At 42.9% G+C, this 19,804-nt stretch overlaps 1 protein-coding gene across 16 annotated transcripts in view; it reads left to right on the top strand.

Annotated features, from left to right (window-relative positions):
- Positions 1-7,557: 7,557 nt before the first annotated feature.
- Positions 7,558-19,804, top strand: part of LOC107155951 (transformation/transcription domain associated protein) — a 115,227-nt gene continuing 102,980 nt past the window's right edge. For 15 of the 16 annotated variants that reach the window (XM_048785235.1, XM_048785231.1, XM_048785224.1 and 12 more), the window contains exons 1-6: positions 7,558-7,712; positions 9,873-10,035; positions 10,448-10,497; positions 16,073-16,183; positions 17,449-17,553; positions 18,868-18,951. In XM_048785235.1, coding sequence (XP_048641192.1) covers positions 9,936-10,035; positions 10,448-10,497; positions 16,073-16,183; positions 17,449-17,553; positions 18,868-18,951 — 450 coding nt within the window. In that variant the 5' untranslated portion in view covers positions 7,558-7,712; positions 9,873-9,935. Of the gene's footprint in view, positions 7,713-7,897; positions 8,150-9,872; positions 10,036-10,447; positions 10,498-16,072; positions 16,184-17,448; positions 17,554-18,867; positions 18,952-19,804 lie in introns of those variants that run through there. The other variant, XM_048785223.1, reaches the window with a different exon arrangement.

Below are 19,804 nucleotides of genomic sequence, written 5' to 3'. Positions count from 1 at the left end.
CCGCGGGCCTCCCCAAGAGCCAACCTACCGCACACTCGCCTTTGGAGAGATCGTTCTTCATTCAGAAAACGTCGCCTGCTGCTTGTCAGCGCTGGGCACAGGGCCTGGAACCGCCTGGAACTCCTCTTGAGAGAGGGGCCTGAGCGCACAGACCCTGCATCTGCTCTAGTACCCCCTCTTTGCTCCTATTGTAAAGCGGGGCTCATGCCTACCTGGATCTCCCATCACTTCGTTGTCATTGAAAGCCTTGCGAGGGTCCGACATGCACCATAAAAGGTGATCACGACCTATGCTCTTGAAGCCTAAGTAGGTGCTTCCCTCTACCATCACAGGGCAGAACAAATCTCCTGGGAGCCGCCTGGGGCTTGACAGGCCCGTGGTCTCAGCTGTGCCTCTACCTTGCTGTAGATCCCTACACTTGAGAAGAGATCCCTACACACAGTGAAGTGAGTGGATAGCCTCCCAGGCCCAGCAGGCACCGATGGATAATCATTGCATGATCCTCTGCCTTGGCATCAAGGCATACAAAGGGCCATCTCTGGAACAGCTGTGGGCTCCCCTGAGGATGGACCCCCATCTCAGAGGGATGGAGGGGGTACAAACTTGAGGAAGCCCCATTAGAAAATGTCAAAATTGTTAGATGTCACTCCTCTGTACCATTAATGGCCACACTGGTGGCAAACATCAAGCCTAGGAATCAGGAGACTTTGGGTTCTCCCTGGGGTTGGATGATCTTGGAAAAGTCACTTTCCTCTCTGTACCTCAGTCTCTTTTTTCTTTAAATTAGGGATAGTCATAGTGTTGACCCCCATGAGAGTGTTGTAAGGCAAAACACAGAACAGTGCTTAGGAACACAGTAAGCATCCAATTAGTATTGGCTGTCATCCTCAGAATTGCTTAAGGGCTTGGGAGAGTTTCATTTATTCATCAGGAATTTGAAGGGATTGAGAAGGAAATAAAGGTAAGGCTACAGTTTCAGATATTTAAAACTAACATGATACAAAGGTCTGGTTGTGACTTTTAAAGTATACTAAACAGAATAAGATTTATTGTTTTATATATATGTAACTTTAATAATTCTACAGTGGCCACCTTCAAGGCCACCCTGAAGCTGAAATTGAAGCAACCCTTTGTTTAACTCCCTGTTTGCCAGTATTTTCCACAGGCATCTCTCTGGGCTCTCTCAGGACCTGTTTGTTCCACCCCATACAAGCTGCACAGTTAGCTTCTTCTCCAGGCCTGCAGGGGGAGTCTGTGGAGAAAGGACAGGAAGTCCTCTCAGAGAGCCAGTCTTTCAACTTTTAAGTGTAGTTGTCTAGAAATATAGTCACACGTCATTTTAAATTTTGTAGTAGCCGCATTTAAAAAAGAACAAAAAAGGTGAAATTAATGCTATTGCTATATTTTATTTTATTCAATATATACAAAATATCATTTCAAGGTGGATACAGTGGCGCTTGCCTGGAATCACTGACCTATCTATGCATCTTCCTGCCCCACCCCTTTGAGATGGTGTCTTGCTATGTTGTCCAGGTGATCCTCCTGCCTCAGCCTCTTGCACCACCACAACAGGCTTTGAAAGCACAGTTCTAAACTGTCTGAATACAAATGCATCTTGCTAACCTAAGAGTCATAGCCCCATCCCCACCCTGCACAGGCCATATTTATATCCTGTGAGGGTGAATTTGTCCCTCCTTGCAGCATTCTTGCCTACGTTTAGAGCATGTGTCTGTATGCCTAATGGTTATAGTTTGGTGCCAAGTAGATGCTTGCTGAATAGCTGAAAGCAAAAGCTGATGCTCCTTTTGCTCATCTCCCAAAGCCTTAGAGCATGACCCAGTGAAAGTTCATTTGGATGACCATGAGAGTCTCCCACATGCTGGCCCCTTTGGTTTTCTATTCTGAGACCATCTCATATGACCCCCACGGTGACACACAGGTGGGATATCCTCTTCCCTGGCAAAGTGAGCATTGATCAGAACAGACACTGATAGCAAACTTAATGGGGGACCCCTGGGGTCTGACATCCACAACAGCAATCACAGACCCCTGGACAGACTAGAGGTTATGGGCAGTAAAACCTCATTCCCTTGGGTCTGGGTAGCTGTGGCCTGTTTTGACTCATTAAAATTTCTGGGTTATGGAAAGTTCTTTGACTTCTTTGATGTCAATTCCTCCTTCTTTCAATTAGCAGAGTTTATTTGAGCAGATAATGATTCAAAATTGGGAATCACTTAGTATGAGGAGAGGTTTGGAGAACTCCATCCAGGAATGTGGTCAGGCAGTACTTACAAACAGAAAAAAAAGAAGTGTGTCCAGAAACCGCTTCACAGGTTACAGTCAAGCATTTTGTAGAAAGTAGATTTCTATAAATTGTTCAACATTTTAAAATATTTCCCCCCTTCACACAGTGAGAGACTCACATATGTACTCACACATATCTCTTAGCTTGTCTCCACTATCTCCCAGCAATAAGTACAGAGGACATTTTAGACAAATATTTGGAAGTTTTATATCCAGAGTGAGGATGGCAATTCTTGTTGATGAGAATCTTCCTGAAGAAGGTTACTTACAGTCTGTTGGTTCTAGTGAGCTGCTATAACTCACCTTTGATATTGGAAGAACAGTAGCCCTAGGGTTCACATTCCTAACAAATCCTCATTGTCCTCTCCTGGAAATGTAGCTGTGGGAGGTGGGGGCCAGTGCACTGGTGACAATGACCCCAGATCAGCTCCTGAGGGATGCTTTTGGAGCTAATCTGATAACAGCTTGGAATGGGGTTCCAGGAGATTTCTTTGTTAAATTTAGCATGGTTTTAGGTCTGAGCCTCAGCTCTCCCATGGCAGCTGGACTTGTCAGATCTCAGGCCACCCAGTTACACTGTTGAAACCCATAAGAAGGACTGGGGATATAACTCAGTTGATAAGAGTGCTTGGTTTGCATGCACAAGGCCCTGGGTATGATCCCAGCACCAAATAAAAAAAAAAAAAAAAAGAAAGAAAGAAACCCCTAAGAGATCTTTGGAGGACAGGGTGCTGGAATATGAATTCATCACAGTGCAAAGTTCTTTGCAGAGGTGAACCTCAAAATGGCCAGCCTCCAGGAAACTAAACATGTAAGGCAAAGGTAACAGGAGACTCCAGCAGGGTTCAGGCAATTGAACCCAGGGGTGCTTTACCATTGATCTACATCTGCAGTCCTTTTAATTTTTTTTTTTATTTTGAGAAAGGGTCTTGCCAATTTGCTGAGGCTGGCTTTGAACTCGTGATCATCTTGCCTCCTAAATTGCCGGGATTATAGGAATGCACCACTGCCCCTAGCTGAGTGGCTCTTAAAAATGTGGGCAGGGGCTATTGCTCTGACTCACTCCACCGTAGAGACCATCTGTGCAGATTGTGCCCACTGGAGTAGATATTTGGGGGCTCCTGAAATTCTTTTTTTCTTTTTTTGTGGAGTTGGGGCTTGAGCCCAGGACCTTTCGAATGCTAGGCAAGTGCTTTGCAGGTATAGTGAGTTCTGCTCCCTGCCTCTTGATTTCTTCTTTTTAATGCTTCAGTTGATCCCTGCCCTGTAGAGGGCATCGTTCCAGACAGGGACCACATTTGCTTACTAAATGTGAGTTTGGATCTCTACTGTCTTTCTAAGGCCCATGTATTAAAGGTCTGGTCCCCAGCATGGTGACATTGGGAAGTTGTGGGGACACTTTAAGAGGTGGGGCCTATGGCTCCGATCTACATATTGTGGGGTCGGGCTCCAAATTCCTTAATAGGACACCCATAGCACAAGAGTTAATAACAAGAATCAACAAATGGGACTTACTTAAACTAAAAAGTTTTTTCTCAGCAAGAGAAACAATAAGAGAGGTAAATAGGGAGCCTACATCATGGGAACAAATTTTTACTCCTCACACTTCAGATAGAGCCCTAATATCCAGAGTATACATAGAACTCAAAAAATTAGACAATAAGATAACAAATAACCCAATCAACAAAAGGGCCAAGGACCTGAACAGACACTTCTCAGAGGAGGACATACAATCAATCAACAAGTACATGAAAAAATGCTCACCATCTCTAGCAGTCAGAGAAATGCAAATCAAAACCACCCTAAGATACCATCTCACTCCAGTAAGATTGGCAGCCATTATGAAGTCAAACAACAATAAGTGCTGGCAAGGATGTGGGGAAAAGGGTACTCTTGTACATTGCTGGTGGGACTGCAAATTGGTGCGGCCAATTTGGAAAGCAGTATGGAGATTCCTGGGAAAGCTGGGAATGGAACCACCATTTGATCCAGCTATTGCCCTTCTCGGACTATTCCCTGAAGACCTTAAAAGAGCATACTACAGGGATACTGCCACATCGATGTTCATAGCAGCACAATTCACAATAGCTAGACTGTGGAACCAACCCAGATGCCCTTCAATAGATGAATGGATTAAAAAAAAAAATGTGGCATTTATACACCATGGAGTATTACGCAGCACTAAAAAATGACAAAATCATAGAATTTGCAGGGAAATGGATGGCACTAGAGCAGATTATGCTTAGTGAAGCTAGCCAATCCCTAAAAAACAAATACCAAATGTCTTCTTTGATATAATGAGAGCAACTAAGAACAGAGCAGGGAAGAAGAGCAGGAAGAAAAGATTAACATTAAACAGAGACATGAGGTGGGAGGGAAAGGGAGAGAAAAGGGAAATTGCATGGAAATGGAGGGAGACCCTCACTGTTATACAAAATTACATATAAGAGGTTGTGAGGGGAATGGGAAAATAAACAAGGAGAGAAATGAATTACAGTAGATGGGGTAGAGGGAGAAGATGGGAGGGGAGGGGAGGGAGGATAGTAGAGGATAGGAAAGGTAGCAGAATACAACAGTTACTAATAGGGCATTATGTAAAAATGTGGATGTGTAACCGATGTGATTCTGCAATCTGTATTTGGGGTAAAAATGGGAGTTCATAACCCACTTGAATCTAATGTATGAAATATGATATGTCAAGAGCTTTGTAATGTTTTGAACAACCAATAAAAAAAAAAGAGGTGGGGCCTAGTGGAAGGTCTTTGGGTCACTGGGGGTGTGCCTCTGAAAGGGACAGTGGAACCCAGGACTCTTGGGCTATCTTGCCTTCTAGTTACAAGGTAAGTGGCTTTGCTCTTCTCTGTTCTCTGGCCATGATCTGCTGCCCCACTACAGGCCCCAAAATAACAAGGGCCCACTGAACATGGACTGAAACCTCTAACACTATGAGCCCAAATAAACCTTTTTTCTTTATGTAAGTTGGTTATCTCAGATATTTGTTAGAGTGACAAAAGAGCACATGTTATGGAGTGAATTGTGTTACTCCCCCCTTCACATGTTAAAGACATAACCCCAGTGTGACTGTGTTTAGAGAGAGAAAACCTCTAAAAAGATAATTCTAGTTAAATGAAGTCGTAAGGACAGGGCCCTAATCTGATAGAACTGGTGTCCTTAAAAGAAGAAGAGACACCAGAGAGCTCGCTCTCTCACCAGAGGACAAGGAGGAGGTCAAGTGCATACACAGTGAGATGGCAGCTAAGAGAATAGGCCTCAAAATGAAGCCTACCTGTTAGAACCTTAATCTTGGGCCAATCTCCAGACCACTTTTTCTCTGTTCCTACTTGGAGCAGAGGATGGTGTGAAATACAATTCTGTTGTTTAAGCTGCCTGCTCTGTGATATTTTGTTTTGATAGTTCTAGTTGATGAAAGACAATATTGAATGGGCAATGGAAATACAATGGTAAACAAAGACAGAAAAAGAACTTACTGTCCAGGAGGGGAAACATGATAATTTCAGATTGTGAGGCTATGGGAGGGGAGGGGAACAGTATTATGGGAGACAATTGAGTGGGAAGGGTTTCCTTATATTTGCCCTTAAGGAAGGCCTCTCTGAGGAGATGGATTCTGAATTGAGCAAGGATCACAAGGAGCCAGCTTTGTGCCTTTGAGGGAAGAACATTCTGGTCAGGCAGGTTAACTGCAAAAGGCTTTAGGCAGGAACAATGTGGGTGGGTGTGAGGCACAGCAATTCCACAGTGGCTGCACAGTGGTTCCACAGTGATGCAGGAACACTGGGATGGGAGGTGACAGTGGCTAAGGACAGGGAGGAGCTGAAATGCCTTTGCAAGGGTTAAGCAGAAGGGTCACGTGATTTACCTGATAGGGATGCAGCTTATACTGTCCCTAACCTCCAATTCAGGAGACAGACAAGAAAACTGACAAAAATCATAACAGTGTGATAGGTACTTTGATAGAACTCAGGCCTCAGGAAAGTGAGGGAATTTCTGCTCTGTCAGAGTCTTTATAATATGCAATTAGGCTGAAATTTATCAAAGGGTGTATCTGCCCAGATTTTTCTCTCTATCTGGTAAAAAATATTAAACAGCCTTAAATTTTAGGCCCTCAGATTTTTCAGTCATTTTTCCCCAACTTTGAACCTCCTACTTTGAGGGGTAGTGGTGGAGGGAGCATAGGGGATTTTACTTGCAAATACAGGGGTGGGGTTGGGGGTGCAGAGTGGAATAATTAACTCTAAAACATTCACTTACAGTTCAGGTTTCAGTTGCATCTTGTTTTGTGACAATAATAAACTAGAAAAGAACTTGCTTTCAAAGGGACATTTTCCTTCAAGGTGTCTGATGGCTTTGCAAGCTCTAATTACTACAAGATGTGAAATCTATCAGTTTGGGCAAGGACCACAAAGATTCCCCTGGGGGAGTGGTAAACCAGTAGGGAGAGTGTAGGCACAGGAAACAATGGGGATTGGAGGTGGTGGAGTTCAGGTCATCACTTTCAATCTGTCCATCTAACATGGGTAACATGGGTTACCAGGTACAGCTCACTGTTCAACCTCTCTCATAGGTGGAGGCTCTAAGTGAGACTGGACAGAACTTTCCCCTTCCAGGCACCTCTTGGTCTGGTCCATGCCACCTCACCTGGGCATCAAGCTGTTCCTCCCCACTCTGTGGCCTGGCCCACAGCCTTTCTCCCTCCAGTTTTGCCCTGGGTGGAGTGCATCTGTCCACCAAATAGGAGCAGATAGAAAGTGGTCCTTTGCAGTTCAGCTCAAGGAGACGCAGCTGCAGAACAAATGGGCCTTACTGTGGCCCTGGTGAACACCTGCGGGCAAAAACACCAGGGCTTGCCTTTGCTGACAGTCTCCATCTAGCTCCAACCTTCCCAAAGCCCCTCCTTGCCTCCTCCCACTTCTGTGCGTTAAGAAGGATCCCAGGAAGGGAGGGGGATGGGGAAACCCCGCCCTGCCTGCCACGCTCATTCCAGCGGTAGATGCTACGGGGGACGACCGTTGCCCACTCGGGAAGCCCCTCGGGGTCCCACCGCCCCAGCAGCCGCGGAGCATCCCCCAAGCCACAGCCTGGCTCCTGCGAGGAGGCTTGGGGACACACGGAACCCACGGAAACTGCACCTGGCGGCCCCTATGTCCGTGCTAGCGGCCCCGCCCCGCCCCACGGCGGAGGTTTAAAGGGCCGGAGGGCCCACCGGGGCAGCGGACGCCCCACCCCGCTCGCAGGCCGCACCCACTTGGGGGCGGTGCGCCGAGGCCTAGTTCTCCGTCTGCCGGGCGGCCGCTTTAAGCGGGGGCGGGACTGCGAGCAGCCGTGCGGCGGCTGCGAGGGCTTCGCTGGGGCGCGGGCCCGGCTGCCGGAGGCCCGCCGCCGGGATCGGGGTAAGTGCTCGCGGGGGGCGGACGAACGGCCCTGGGAAGCGCACGCGTTCCGTGGCCGTGGGGGAGGCCTTTGCGGCGCGGCGACTCCGCGGAGGGGGCTCGGGACGTGCCCGGCTTCTCCGGGACCCGCGGAGCCCACCCCGGGCGGCAGGGCCCGGGGCGACTCAGGCCCCAACCGATCCTGTCCCATCCTGGAGCAGGCAGTGGGAGGCGCAGGACTACGGGGTGCGGGGATTGGCCCTCGGCGCTCGCCGTAGCGCGGCCTGGAAGGCGGTTGCTGAGTGTCCGGGGACGGCGACAAAAAGAGGGAACCCAAGGGCCGTTTGCGACCAGAGATCGGGCAAGAGATTAGGGCAGTGTACCCCAGAGGCGTCTCCCGGCCAGCCTGGCACCTCCGGGCCTCCACGCAGGCATCGGGCCCGACGCGGAGAGCGAAGGTAGCGGCGACCACAGCGCCCCCTCCGGCCCGGCGGCGCCGCCTCAGGCCCGGCGGGACGGGGCGGGGCGGAGCGCACCGCCGCGCGCTGCTTTGCCCCTGGCGAGGGCGCGGTGTCGACCCTGCGCTTTCCACCTGGCCCTTGTCTGGGCCCCCGGCCTCCGGAGCCTCCCAACTCCAGGCGTTCCTCCACGTCAGGGTCTCGCGGGAAGAGGCGCCTGGCTCTCCCTCCCGGACCTGGGAAATGGCAGGGTTGACGACTTCTGTGATAAAGAAGGGACTGCAACTTTGGAAAGTCTGGGCAGGACCGGGGGGCTTCGTAGGCCAGGAGGGGGCGTCACACAGAGTTTGGGGTTACTCGGGGCGGGGATGGGGATGTGCGGTGTCGGTGTTTGGAGGAGGGAATGCGACCTGAAAGGGGCCAGCGGTTGTTGAGTCGTCCTGCAGGACTGACAGACCCCTCGCCTTGGTGCCCCTAATGACGTTTCCTGCCCTGAGCTGGGGATTGGGCCGTTCGTAGCCAAAGGCTTCCTTTCGGCCTCGGAGAAGTGTGCTTGCTGTCTCTGAGTGGCCAGGAGGAGCTCCCTGGTGTCCCAGTGTGCATCTCCATCTGTCACTTGCTAGAGTGTACCCGGCAGGGCAGCGAGCTGGAAAGGCCTGCAGAAGGATTATTGGTCTGTTGAAGAAAGAAACCAACCAGGAAACCCCCTCCTATGCAGGGTGAAGTTATGTAAGGAGGATGGGTAAAGGCAGTTTCACCAGGTTCTCTGCATGCTTTTGTGACAGCTCTTAAAATGGAAACCAGTCGCCATCTATGTGTCGCCATGGAGCAGGAGTTCTCAAAAGTTTGGTCAACAACCTGTTTCCCACTCACAGAGGTGCTTTTCGAAGCATTTATTCATTCAAGGAGCAGTTTTTGAATGCCTGGTGTGCAGATAAAATTTACAGCTTACTAGGCCTCTTGGTTTCTGGGGTAGCTGTTGGTTTGATGATTTTAATGTATGCTGAAATTTTAATGTACACTGAAGTTTGAGAGCCAATCACCTAGGGCAGAGGTTGCGAAACTACTGTCAGCACACCAAATCCAGCCTACTGCTTGTTTTCATATAGCTCTTGAAATAAGAGTGGCTTTAGATTGATTGATTGATTGATTTTGCATTGAGGATCAAACCCAGGGCCTTGTGCTTGCTAGACAAGCACTCTAGCACTGAACTACATTACTGGTGCTAAGAATGGTTTTTATATTGTTTAAGTGGATGGCAGAGGAAAAAAAAGGGGGGAAGAGTCATATTTCATGACAAATGAGTATTAATTTCAAATTTCAGTATCCATAAATAGTCATTAGAACACAGATGTTCTCACTCATTTAAATGTTGTCTGTGACTCCCTGCTGCCTACAACTGAGATGAGTAGTTGTATAGGGACTGCATAGCATAGCCACAAAGTCTAAAATATTTACCACCTGGTTCTTTGCAGAAAGTGTTTGCCAACACCTGGCTGAGGGAAAGAAGAAACTATGGTAGGAAGGAGAAGCTTCTATCGCTAAAAAAACCATGTTCAGACAAAATGGATTTGGGTAACATTTTCAAAAGAGCAGAGGGACTAGTGTTCATTCTGGATTAGTACAGAAGTGTTTAGATGAATACAGGCATTTGGGTAAGATTTTCCGAGGTTGTGAGACTGTGCCCTTGATAAGTTGGCTAACTATATACTTCTTTTTGTAGGCTGGGTGAACTCATGGACCTTAAATTTTTCTTTTGAAAAAAGAAACCAGCTCAAAACTAAAAATGGCGTTCGTTGCAACACAAGGGGCCACAGTGGTTGACCAAACCACTCTGATGAAAAAATACCTTCAGTTTGTGGCAGCTCTTACAGATGTTAATACACGTAAGTTGACCCTTTCTGTCATTAAGAAATGCATCATTCATTTCAGTTCAGATGATGTGCACATTTAGATAAATAGTAACATCTAGTCTGGTTTTTCTTTTTTTTGCCTGGTGGAGAAGCAAAATGATGAGTAGTACTAGCTGGAGCCCCAAAGAGGCACGTGTGAGTGTGTATGTGTGTGTGTGTGGTGTGTGTGTGTATACCTGTATTCTTATCTGTGCATGCACACATATGTCTGGGAGTATGAATGTGTGTGGCTGGTCATAGGAAATTAGCTATGTGTCTTCTGTTGGGCCATGACAGTCAAACTGATAAGATCTGATTGCTTCTCTTAAATTATTAAATCCAGGAATTTTAGGAACATCCCTTAACATAATTTCAATTATCTGATGGTTTGTTTTGCCACTTACAGCTGATGAAACCAAGTTAAAAATGATGCAAGAAGTTAGTGAAAATTTTGAGGTATGAGCTTTTATTTTATATTTCTTACTCTCCTGTTGCTGCTGAAAGTCTTTTTAGTAACTCAAAAATCATTGTCTTTGTAACTTATTAACTTATTGTATGACAAAACTGCAATTTGAAACTTTGTACACAATGTTCATTTTCTTCACATTATTGATAATGAATTGCTCATTTCTCTTGAGGAATATTGTTTTGTTTTGTTTCTTTTGTTGTTGTTTTGCTTTGTTTTGTTACTGTTTTTTGTACCAGGGATTGAACTCAAGGGGACTCAACCACTGAGTCATTGAGTTGCTTAAGACCTTGAGCCTGGGATTAGAGGCTGGGATTACAGGAGTGCCCCACCTTGCATGCCTTTGTTTTTGTTTTTTTTCTGAGATTGGAAAATATCCATTCATCTGTCTCTTCACGTTCATTGAATATTTTTTGGTCATATCCAGTCTGCTTGATATTTAAAATTTTTCAGTTTCTTTCTTTGTTTTGTAGTATTGGGGATTGAATCCAGGGCTTTGCTCATGCTAGGTGAAAGCTTTACTACTGAGCTACATCCCCAGTCCCTTTCATTCTTTGAGACAGGGTCTTGCTATGTTGCCCAGGCTGGCCTTGAACTTGCAGTTCTCTTACCGTCCCCTGAATATTTGCAATTATAGGTGTGCCACCACACCCAGCTGTAGCTCCATTAAAATCTTAATGGAGGGGCTGGGGTTGTGGCTCAGTGGTAGGGTGCTTGCCTAGCATGTGTGAGGCCCTGGGTTCCATCCTCAGTACCACATATAAATAAATAAAATAAAGGTCCATGACAACTAAAAAATATATATATATATAAAAAAAAAATCTTATATGAGGGGCTGGGGTTGTGGCTCAGAGGTAGAGCACTTGCCTAGCATGTATGAGGCACTGGGTTTGATCCTCAGCACCACATAAAAATAAATAAATAAAGGTATTGTGTCCAACTACAACCAAAAAATAAATGTTAAAAAAAAATCTTATGAAACCAGCATTATGTATGTGGCCTATTATTTACTGAAACATTACTTGGTACATGACTATTTATAATGGCTGCTTTAAAGTCTTTGTCTTCTAAATCCAACATTTGGGCCGCCTATGGGTCATTTCACATTCTTTTTCTCTGCATGTCTAGTATTTTTTTATTATGCAGTGGACATTGTGTGTGAAATGACGTAGGAATTCCAGATTCTGTTATCTCCTGAAGAGTGTTGATGTATTTGTTGTCCTAGGCAGTTCAGTTGTTAGGCTGATCTCATATGTTTGTTGGGCTGGTCTAGAAGAGGCCTTGCTTTAGGGCATGTTCCTTCCTCAGCTGAATCTCTGATGTCTAAGATGTTCTCATGGTATTAAGTGGGTTTGTGCACTCTCCTGAGGCTTGAACTCCAACATTCTAACCTTGTTAGATTTCTAGTGCTTCCATTTATTTCTCAATCCTAAAGCCGTGCTTTAGGTAGTATTACCCTGTTTGTGCAGTTCAGCCCTCAGTTAAGGCCTCAAGGACTCACAGAAGGTTGTCATCCCCTCACCATCCAGTGGTTCACTTTTCTCTGGGGCTCTGCCTCCACAGCTCAGCAGATCTGGGCTCCACTTGGTCCGAGTTTGCTGAGTGTCATCAGGAAATTGTACCTGGGCAGAGGTCTGAGTGTTCATGGGGCTCAACTTGAGAATTTGCCTTCTCTAGAAATTATGGTCTAGTACTACCTCTTGTCCAACACCTGAAGAAAGCTATTTCCTATTTGGCCTAACTTTATGGTTCATCTGGGTTAGTCTAATAAACAGATGAGAAAGTCTTACGTCTTATTTTAATGTGTGGATAATAAAACCTTTCTTGGGAGTTGATAAGGTTAAGAACAGTAAATACTATGTTTCTTAGCCTCTGCATGGTCTCTCTTTTTTTTGTACTGGGGATTGAACTCAGGGGCCCTTTACCACTGAGCCACATCCCCAGCCCAATTTTGTGTTTTATTTAGAGACAGGGTCTCACTGAGTTGCTTAGCACCTCGATTTTGCTGAGGCAGGCTTTGAACTTGTGATTTTCCTGCCTCAGCCTCCTGAGCTGCTGGGATTACAGGCCTGCGTCACTGTGCCTGGCTACTACTTGGTCTTTTGGACTAATAAAGATTAAATAATGCTAGTGGGAAGCCAGGGGCAGTGGGGCATGCCTGTAACCCAGCTACTCAGAAGGCTGAGGTAGGAGGATTACAAGTTTGAGGCCAGCCTGGGCAATTTAGGAGGAGCCTGCTTCAAGATAAAAAGGGCTGAGATGTAGCTCAGGGATCAAATGATCCTGGGTTCAATCCCCAGTAATACAAAAACAGAAAAAGAAACACCAGTAAGATTGAATTCTATGCTTTTCTGTTTATGGTAATGGATAGTATTTTAGTTTGTATTTGTTTTTTAATAGAAATTTTGAAGAACTTTTAGCTTTGAGCTGAGAACAAAATTGTGAGATATTTAGAGATCTAGCTAAGGAGATTTCTCTCTCTCTCTTTCTTTCTTTTTTTTTTTTTTTTTTTTTTTTAATNTTGGACACAATACCTTTATTTATTTATTTTTATGTGGTGCTGAGGATCAAACCCAGTGCCTCATACATGCTAGGCAAGTGCTCTACCTCTGAGCCACAACCCCAGCCCCTCATATAAGATTTTTTTTTTATATATATATATATTTTTTAGTTGTCATGGACCTTTGTTTGTATGCAGTGTTGAGAATTGAACCCAGTGCCTGACACATTTTAGACAACCCCAACCCCAGGAGATTTCTCTTTTGCCCAAGCTACTAAAGCAAGGTGTTAAAAACTTTATAAAAAGAGGTGGAAGGTAGAAAAGGATAAGTCTGCATTCTACATTTTATTGGAGGGAACCCTATGGGAGAATCATAGTCTGGCAAGTTTATTTGAGAGGCTGAAATCCTGTGGCATTCTCTAAACCTGCAGGAACAGACACATGTTGGCATGATGTGAGCTGGATTAAGGTCTGGCCCTTTTGAGTTTCTGAGGATTTACTCTCCTTTTTAATGTATGACAGTTAGTTCCTGGCATTTTGGTCTCAGATGCGTTGATTAAATTAACACGGTTAAGTAAGTGAAGTAGTGTACTGAGAACTTTTTTAAATTGTGACTTGAAATCTGTGTGATATAAATACTTGATTTAAATAATTTCAGTTGACTGAGTTCTTCAAAGAATTAAATACTAGAATTATCATCAGCAGTTGACAAGATGTGTGTGTGTGTGTGTGTGTGTGTGTGTGTGTGTATGTGTATCAGTCCATTTATCTATCCCCTCCTCAACCCCCCCAGTACTAGGGAATAGAACCCAGGGCCTTGTGAGTACTGAGCAAGCACTTTACCACTGTGCTACATCCTTTTTAAATTTTATTTTGAGAGACAATCTCACTTGAGTTATCCAGGCTATCCTTAAACTTGGGATTATCCTGCTTCTGCTTCTGAGTAGCTGGGATTATAGATGTGTGCCACCATACCTAGTCATCTAGCCTTAAGTGTTTTTTGTTTTTGTTTTAAAGAGAAATTCATATTTGAAAACTCTGTGATCAGTAGTTAGTGTGAGGTATAACGTGGATGTGCTTGACTTTCTGATAACAAGGCAGTTCTGCATTCTAATTTAGATCTTGACTCTCTTTTCCTTGAATGCTTTAAAAAAAAATTTGTTCTTTTTAGATATACATGACAGTAGACTGTATTTTGGCATACATACGTGGGGTATAACTTGCTAGGATCCCATTCTTGATGTGGAGTTATACTGGTCATGTATTCATAAGTGAACCTAGGGAAAGTTATGTTGATTCATTCTGCTATCTTTCTCATTCCCAGCTCCCCTCCCTTCATTCCCTTTTGACTAATCAAACGAACTTCTATTCTTCCCTGCCCCCGCATTGTGTGTTAGTAAGAGAGAACATTCTCAGATTTTGGTTTTGGGGGAGTAGCTTACTTCACTTAGTATGATAGCCTTTAGTTCCATCCATTTACTAACAAATGCCATAATTTGATTCTTCTTTACTATTCGATAGTAGTCCATTGTGTATATATACCACATTTTCTTTATCCATTTATCTGTTGAAGGGCACCTATTTTGGTTCCATAGATTTAGCTCTTTTGAATTGAGCCACTATAACATTGATGTGGTTGCATCACTGTAGTATGCCGATTTAAAGTCCTTTAGTATATGCTGAGGAATGGGATAACTGGGTCAAATGGTGGTTTTATTCCAGGTTTTCCAAAGTGGTTGTACCAATTTGTAGTCCGACCAGCAGTCTATGAGTATAGCTTTTCCCCCACACCCTCTCCACCATTTATTGTTATTTGTATTCTTGATAATTGCCGTTCTGGCTGAAATGAGATGGAATCTCAATGTAGTTTTAATTTGCATTTCTCTAACTGCTGTGTTAAAACATTTTTCATGTATTTGTTGACTAATTTTATTTCTTCTGTAAAGTTCCTGTTCAGTTCCTTTGCCCATGTATTGATTGGGGCTTTTTTTTTTTTTTTTTAATTTATTTACTATTTTTTTTTGGTATGAAGTTTTTGAATTCTTTATATACCTGGAGATTAATGCTGTATCTGAGGTGCAGGTGTCAAAGTTTTACCCATTCTGTAAGCTCGCTCTTCATGGTTTCCTTTGCTGTGAAAAAGCTTTTTCGTTTGATACCATTCCATTTGTTGATTCTTGATTTTCCTTGAATCCAAATGTTTCATAAAATGCCCTGAGCTTTGGGATGAAAGGTGACAGTCTACTTGGGAGAAACTATTTAGGTGCTGTACTGTGCTGGGGGCTGCCCCCCATGTGGTATTCTGTGTGCCTGGAGTTGGCTCTGGGAGACTGATGTTCTATTGCATAGACCAGGAATTGCAGTAGTTCCTTTCCTCACCTGGGGCATCACTCTGCTTTCTGATTTTCGCCAGTTTTTCTGTCCCGTTGTTTATAGACTTGTCTTCTAAGATTTCCATACATGATAGTCAAAACTCCATTTTTTGTGGGGGAGGGTACTGGGGATTGAACCCAGGAATGCTTTACCATTGAGCCACGTCCTCAGCCCTTTTTGTTTTATTTTGAGACAAGGTCTTGCTAAACAGCCTAGGGCCTCACTAAGTTGATGAGGCTGTGCAGTCATCCTGCCTCAGCCTGCTGGTCCCTGAGATTATACGCCTGTGCCCCTTGCCTGGCAACGACCCCCAAACTTTATCTTCTGCCCTGCATTTAACTGCCCAGATGCCTTGCTCACTAGCTTGTTGTGATGGTAAAAGTTTAACCCCTTTCTTTTATATTCTTCTCCCATCATACTGAATTTTTTTTGTCGCCCTTTTTTGTACTCATGCCCTGCTCAGTACTTCTAATTTTAACAGTAAATTTTGTTCTCTTAAATTGGATTTCAGAAGTAACAATCATCCTAATTTATTTAAAACTTTATTACTACAAAAACATCTAAAGTACTCAGAATTATTGTTGGCTCTGTGAAAATGTTTTGTATTCCTTTGAGATCATTATAAAATGTGAATTTGAAATGCAATATGAGCTTATAACTAATGGAGTTTTCTTTGATTTTTGCCTAATTAGAATGTAACATCATCTCCTCAGTATTCTACATTCCTAGAACATATCATCCCTCGATTTCTTACATTTCTCCAAGACGGAGAAGTCCAGTTTCTTCAGGAGAAACCAGCCCAGGTAACCCGTTAAAAAGTATCAGAGGAAAATGTCATGCTGTGGGCTTGCAAACATTTATGAATGAAAACAATTCAGAAAACTTAGGGTTCCACTGAAAATTAAAGGTTTTGTCATTTTTGGATAATTTGGTCAAGCCCATTTCCTCCTCAGGTTTGGTTTTGTCTAGGCTTTTTTTTTTTTTTAAAACTGCGTACTGAACTCAGGTGCTTCCCCACTGAGCCACATCCTCAGGGTCTCACTAAATTGCTTAGGGCCTTGCTAAGTTGCTGAGGCTGTCCTTGAACTTGTGATCCTCCTGTCTCAGCCTCCCAAGTTGTAGGGATTACTGTGCTCTGCCAGGCCATTTCTTTTACAATTTAAATTATTTTTGTTTGCCAGTTGGTAATGTATGTTTGTTCACTGTTATTTTTCGTTTTTTTGGTGGTGCTGGGGATTGAACCCATGGCCTTGTGCATGCGAGGCACTCTACCAACTGAGCTATGTCCCCGACAAGTTCAAACATGTATCAAGGAAAAAAAAATTGAATGATACCAATTTCCACACCTATTACCAATGCTAATCTTATTAAATTTCAGTTCTTATAACTCATGGCTAATTCCGTTTTCTCTCTGCAGTCCCATTCTTCACACCCTGTCTCCACTTGATAATTTTAGAACATTCCCATTATGCCACTTTTTCTAGAACTATTTAGCTCTTAAAAATAAACTTAAAATATTGCCATAATATTCGTGGAAGTTCATTGCTAGAGGGAGCATTTTTGTATTTTACCAATTTAAGAACTTACATATTTAACCTGCCTAGTTGTCAGCTCCATAGATAGAACTGTGAAAGCTTAGTATAGCCTGTGGGGAATATTCCTTAGGCGCAAGGTGACAAGATTGTACCATGTTATGGGAGCTAAACGGAGATGATGAGGGGAGGTTCTAAACTAAGTTCAGTTTACGTTTTGCTCTTTCGTCTTAGATATACTCCATCTTCACTTGCTTGTGTCCTTTTGCTAGAAATACTGATACATTGTGAAAGGAAAGGTTAACTTAGTTGATTTGGTACACAGTTGTAGAAATATTGAAAATAAAAAGTTTTCAGTACACACTTTGGCTTACATGTAAATAATTTACAGGACTCCTTCTAAAATTAGATCCATCTTATTTTATGGATCCATCTTATTTTATGCCGATAGCTGTGTGACACTTATAGAATGTGAGACAATTAATTTGGATATCTTGCATATATTTTATCTTTACACTTTTATTTTTCTTTGCCAGCAACTGCGGAAGCTAGTACTTGAAATAATTCACAGAATACCAACTAATGAACATCTTCGTCCTCATACAAAAAATGTTTTGTCTGTGATGTTTCGCTTTTTAGAGGTAATATTTAAGAATTCTTATTATATAGCTATATTCAAAGGTATCAGTGTGTTTTTTTAAGTAAAATTTGCTTCTATACAACGATTTCTTTTTCACTAAAGTTCTCATTTATGTGAATAAAAATGTGTCGTATGTTCACTTTTCCCCATTTCTTTTTAAGACAGACTTCTTAATTGAACTTTTTTTGGTCGCTGGGAATTGACTAGACTTGGTGGAAAATAAGTTGGTTGGTGGTCAAAATATTCAGCACAGGGTTTGTTGGCACAGTGCTTTTTATAGTTTGTATTTCAAGCACAATGCTTTATGATAGTGGGTGCTTATGAAGAAGGTCATGAACTCTTCCGGAATCCATTTGATGCTTGTTGAATGAATCCCTAATATTATTTTCTTGCTCCTCTTAGTCTTGATGTGTTTACAGTTTATTGTGTTTTGGGGCTCCTTGGAAAAATGATCTTTGGAGAGGGATAGAGTTGGATTCGTATCTTGCCTCTGCTGTTTATTAGCTGTACCGTGTTGGCCACATTGCTTAACTTCTCTTGAGTCTTTACTTCCTCATATGTAAAATGTGAGTGGTACCCCTCATTTTTAGAACTTTCATAAAGTGCTCAGCCCAGGGTCCAGTCCATGGTGAACTGGTAGTTGTTTGTCCTTTCCAGGTCTTTGGGCAGTACAAGTGTCCCTTACCTGAATGCTTGGGACCAGAAGTGTTTTGGATTTGGGATTTTTTTTTTTTTGGAATATTTTCATATACTTTATGAGAAGTCTTAAAGATACAGCCCAAGTCTAAATATGAAATTCATGTATGTTTCATATACATGTTATACATGTAGCCAAAACATGGTTTCATGCAATATTTTTAGTGCACCTGTGTTTTGAGTATGACCCATCCCATGAGATCAGGTGTGGACTTTTTTGCTTGGGTCATCAGGTCAAATGCTCAGAAAGTTTGGGATTTTGTATTTTTGGATTAGGGGTACTTAACCTGTATTTCCAAGCAGTGAACAGTGATAACTTTGGCCATTAAGACATTAGTTTATGGTGTGACTTGCCAAATATGCCAGTGTATCTAATGGTAGAGTGTCATTCTCATGCAGCTTACAAGTGGAATGCCCTTGATAATTTACCAAAGACCATGGACAGTTCTGTCTGGGACAGCTGAATTCTATGGGCTTATGAATTTTCAGCAAGTTATATGTAATTTAGTTGACAGAGGGTGTGTGTGTCTGCATAAAATGCTTAGAAAATTGTTTTTTATCTTGAGATTAAAACTCTTTGGAAGCATAACTTTTTAAAAATGTCTTTCTTTTTTTAAAGACTGAAAATGAAGAAAATGTTCTTATCTGTCTAAGAATAATTATTGAGCTACACAAACAGTTCAGGCCACCAATCACACAAGAAGTAAGTTGTTTATCCTGATAGCATTTATAAAGTGTCAGCAAGTTCCTTCTACTGTGTAAAATTATTACTTCTTAAAAGTTGATTGGACAATGTAGAAAATATAGCCCAAGTGGAGGCAATTATTTGTGGATTCATCAGGGGCTTTTAAAAAAATGTATGTATCAATATCTTGCTGAATTTGCTCAGTAGTTGAAATGTATTAGCCAGTCACGCTAGCAGGTCTGTGTGGACTGTCCTGGTACATACACATCTGATGTTGACAAGGTGGGAATTCTGAAGTCCGGGCTGGATTTGGATCTAAACCAAGCAACTCTGCAGCTGAGTGACATTGGGTGAACTCATTGTCTTTTAGAGCCTTTTCCATAACATGGAGACATGTTCTCAAATGTCTGAAGATTTGTGTATAAAATTAAAGTTCTTAGCTCAGTGATTGGCACCTACCTACAGTAGTAAGCAATAAACACACTGTCTTAGCCATATTTAAGAGAATATCTTCTCTGTGGATTATTTGGAAATTAAAAGCATAAAGATAAAATAGAATTCCTGACATCTTAGCAATATTTAATATCTTTGTGATTTTCTTTTCTCTTTCCCACTTTATATGTATATTTCACACAGAATTCTGATAATACTGTATGGAATATTTTATGTTGCGATTTATTACTTTCATATTATGTGTAAACATTTTCCCAATCATAAGAAATTCTTGGGGCTAGGGCTGTAGCTCAGTGGTAGAGCACCTGCCTAGAACATGTGAGGCACTGGGTTCAATCTTCAGCACCACATAAAAATAAATAAAGGTATTGTGTCCATCTATAACTTAAAAAAAAAATACTAAAAAAATTTTTTTATA

Source organism: Marmota marmota, unplaced genomic scaffold (assembly GCF_001458135.2).
Source record: "Marmota marmota marmota unplaced genomic scaffold, marMar, whole genome shotgun sequence".
NCBI classification, from domain to species: Eukaryota; Metazoa; Chordata; class Mammalia; order Rodentia; family Sciuridae; genus Marmota; species Marmota marmota.
The sequence above is the reverse complement of the archived record's forward strand: the minus strand, read 5'-3'. Positions and strand labels throughout refer to the sequence as shown.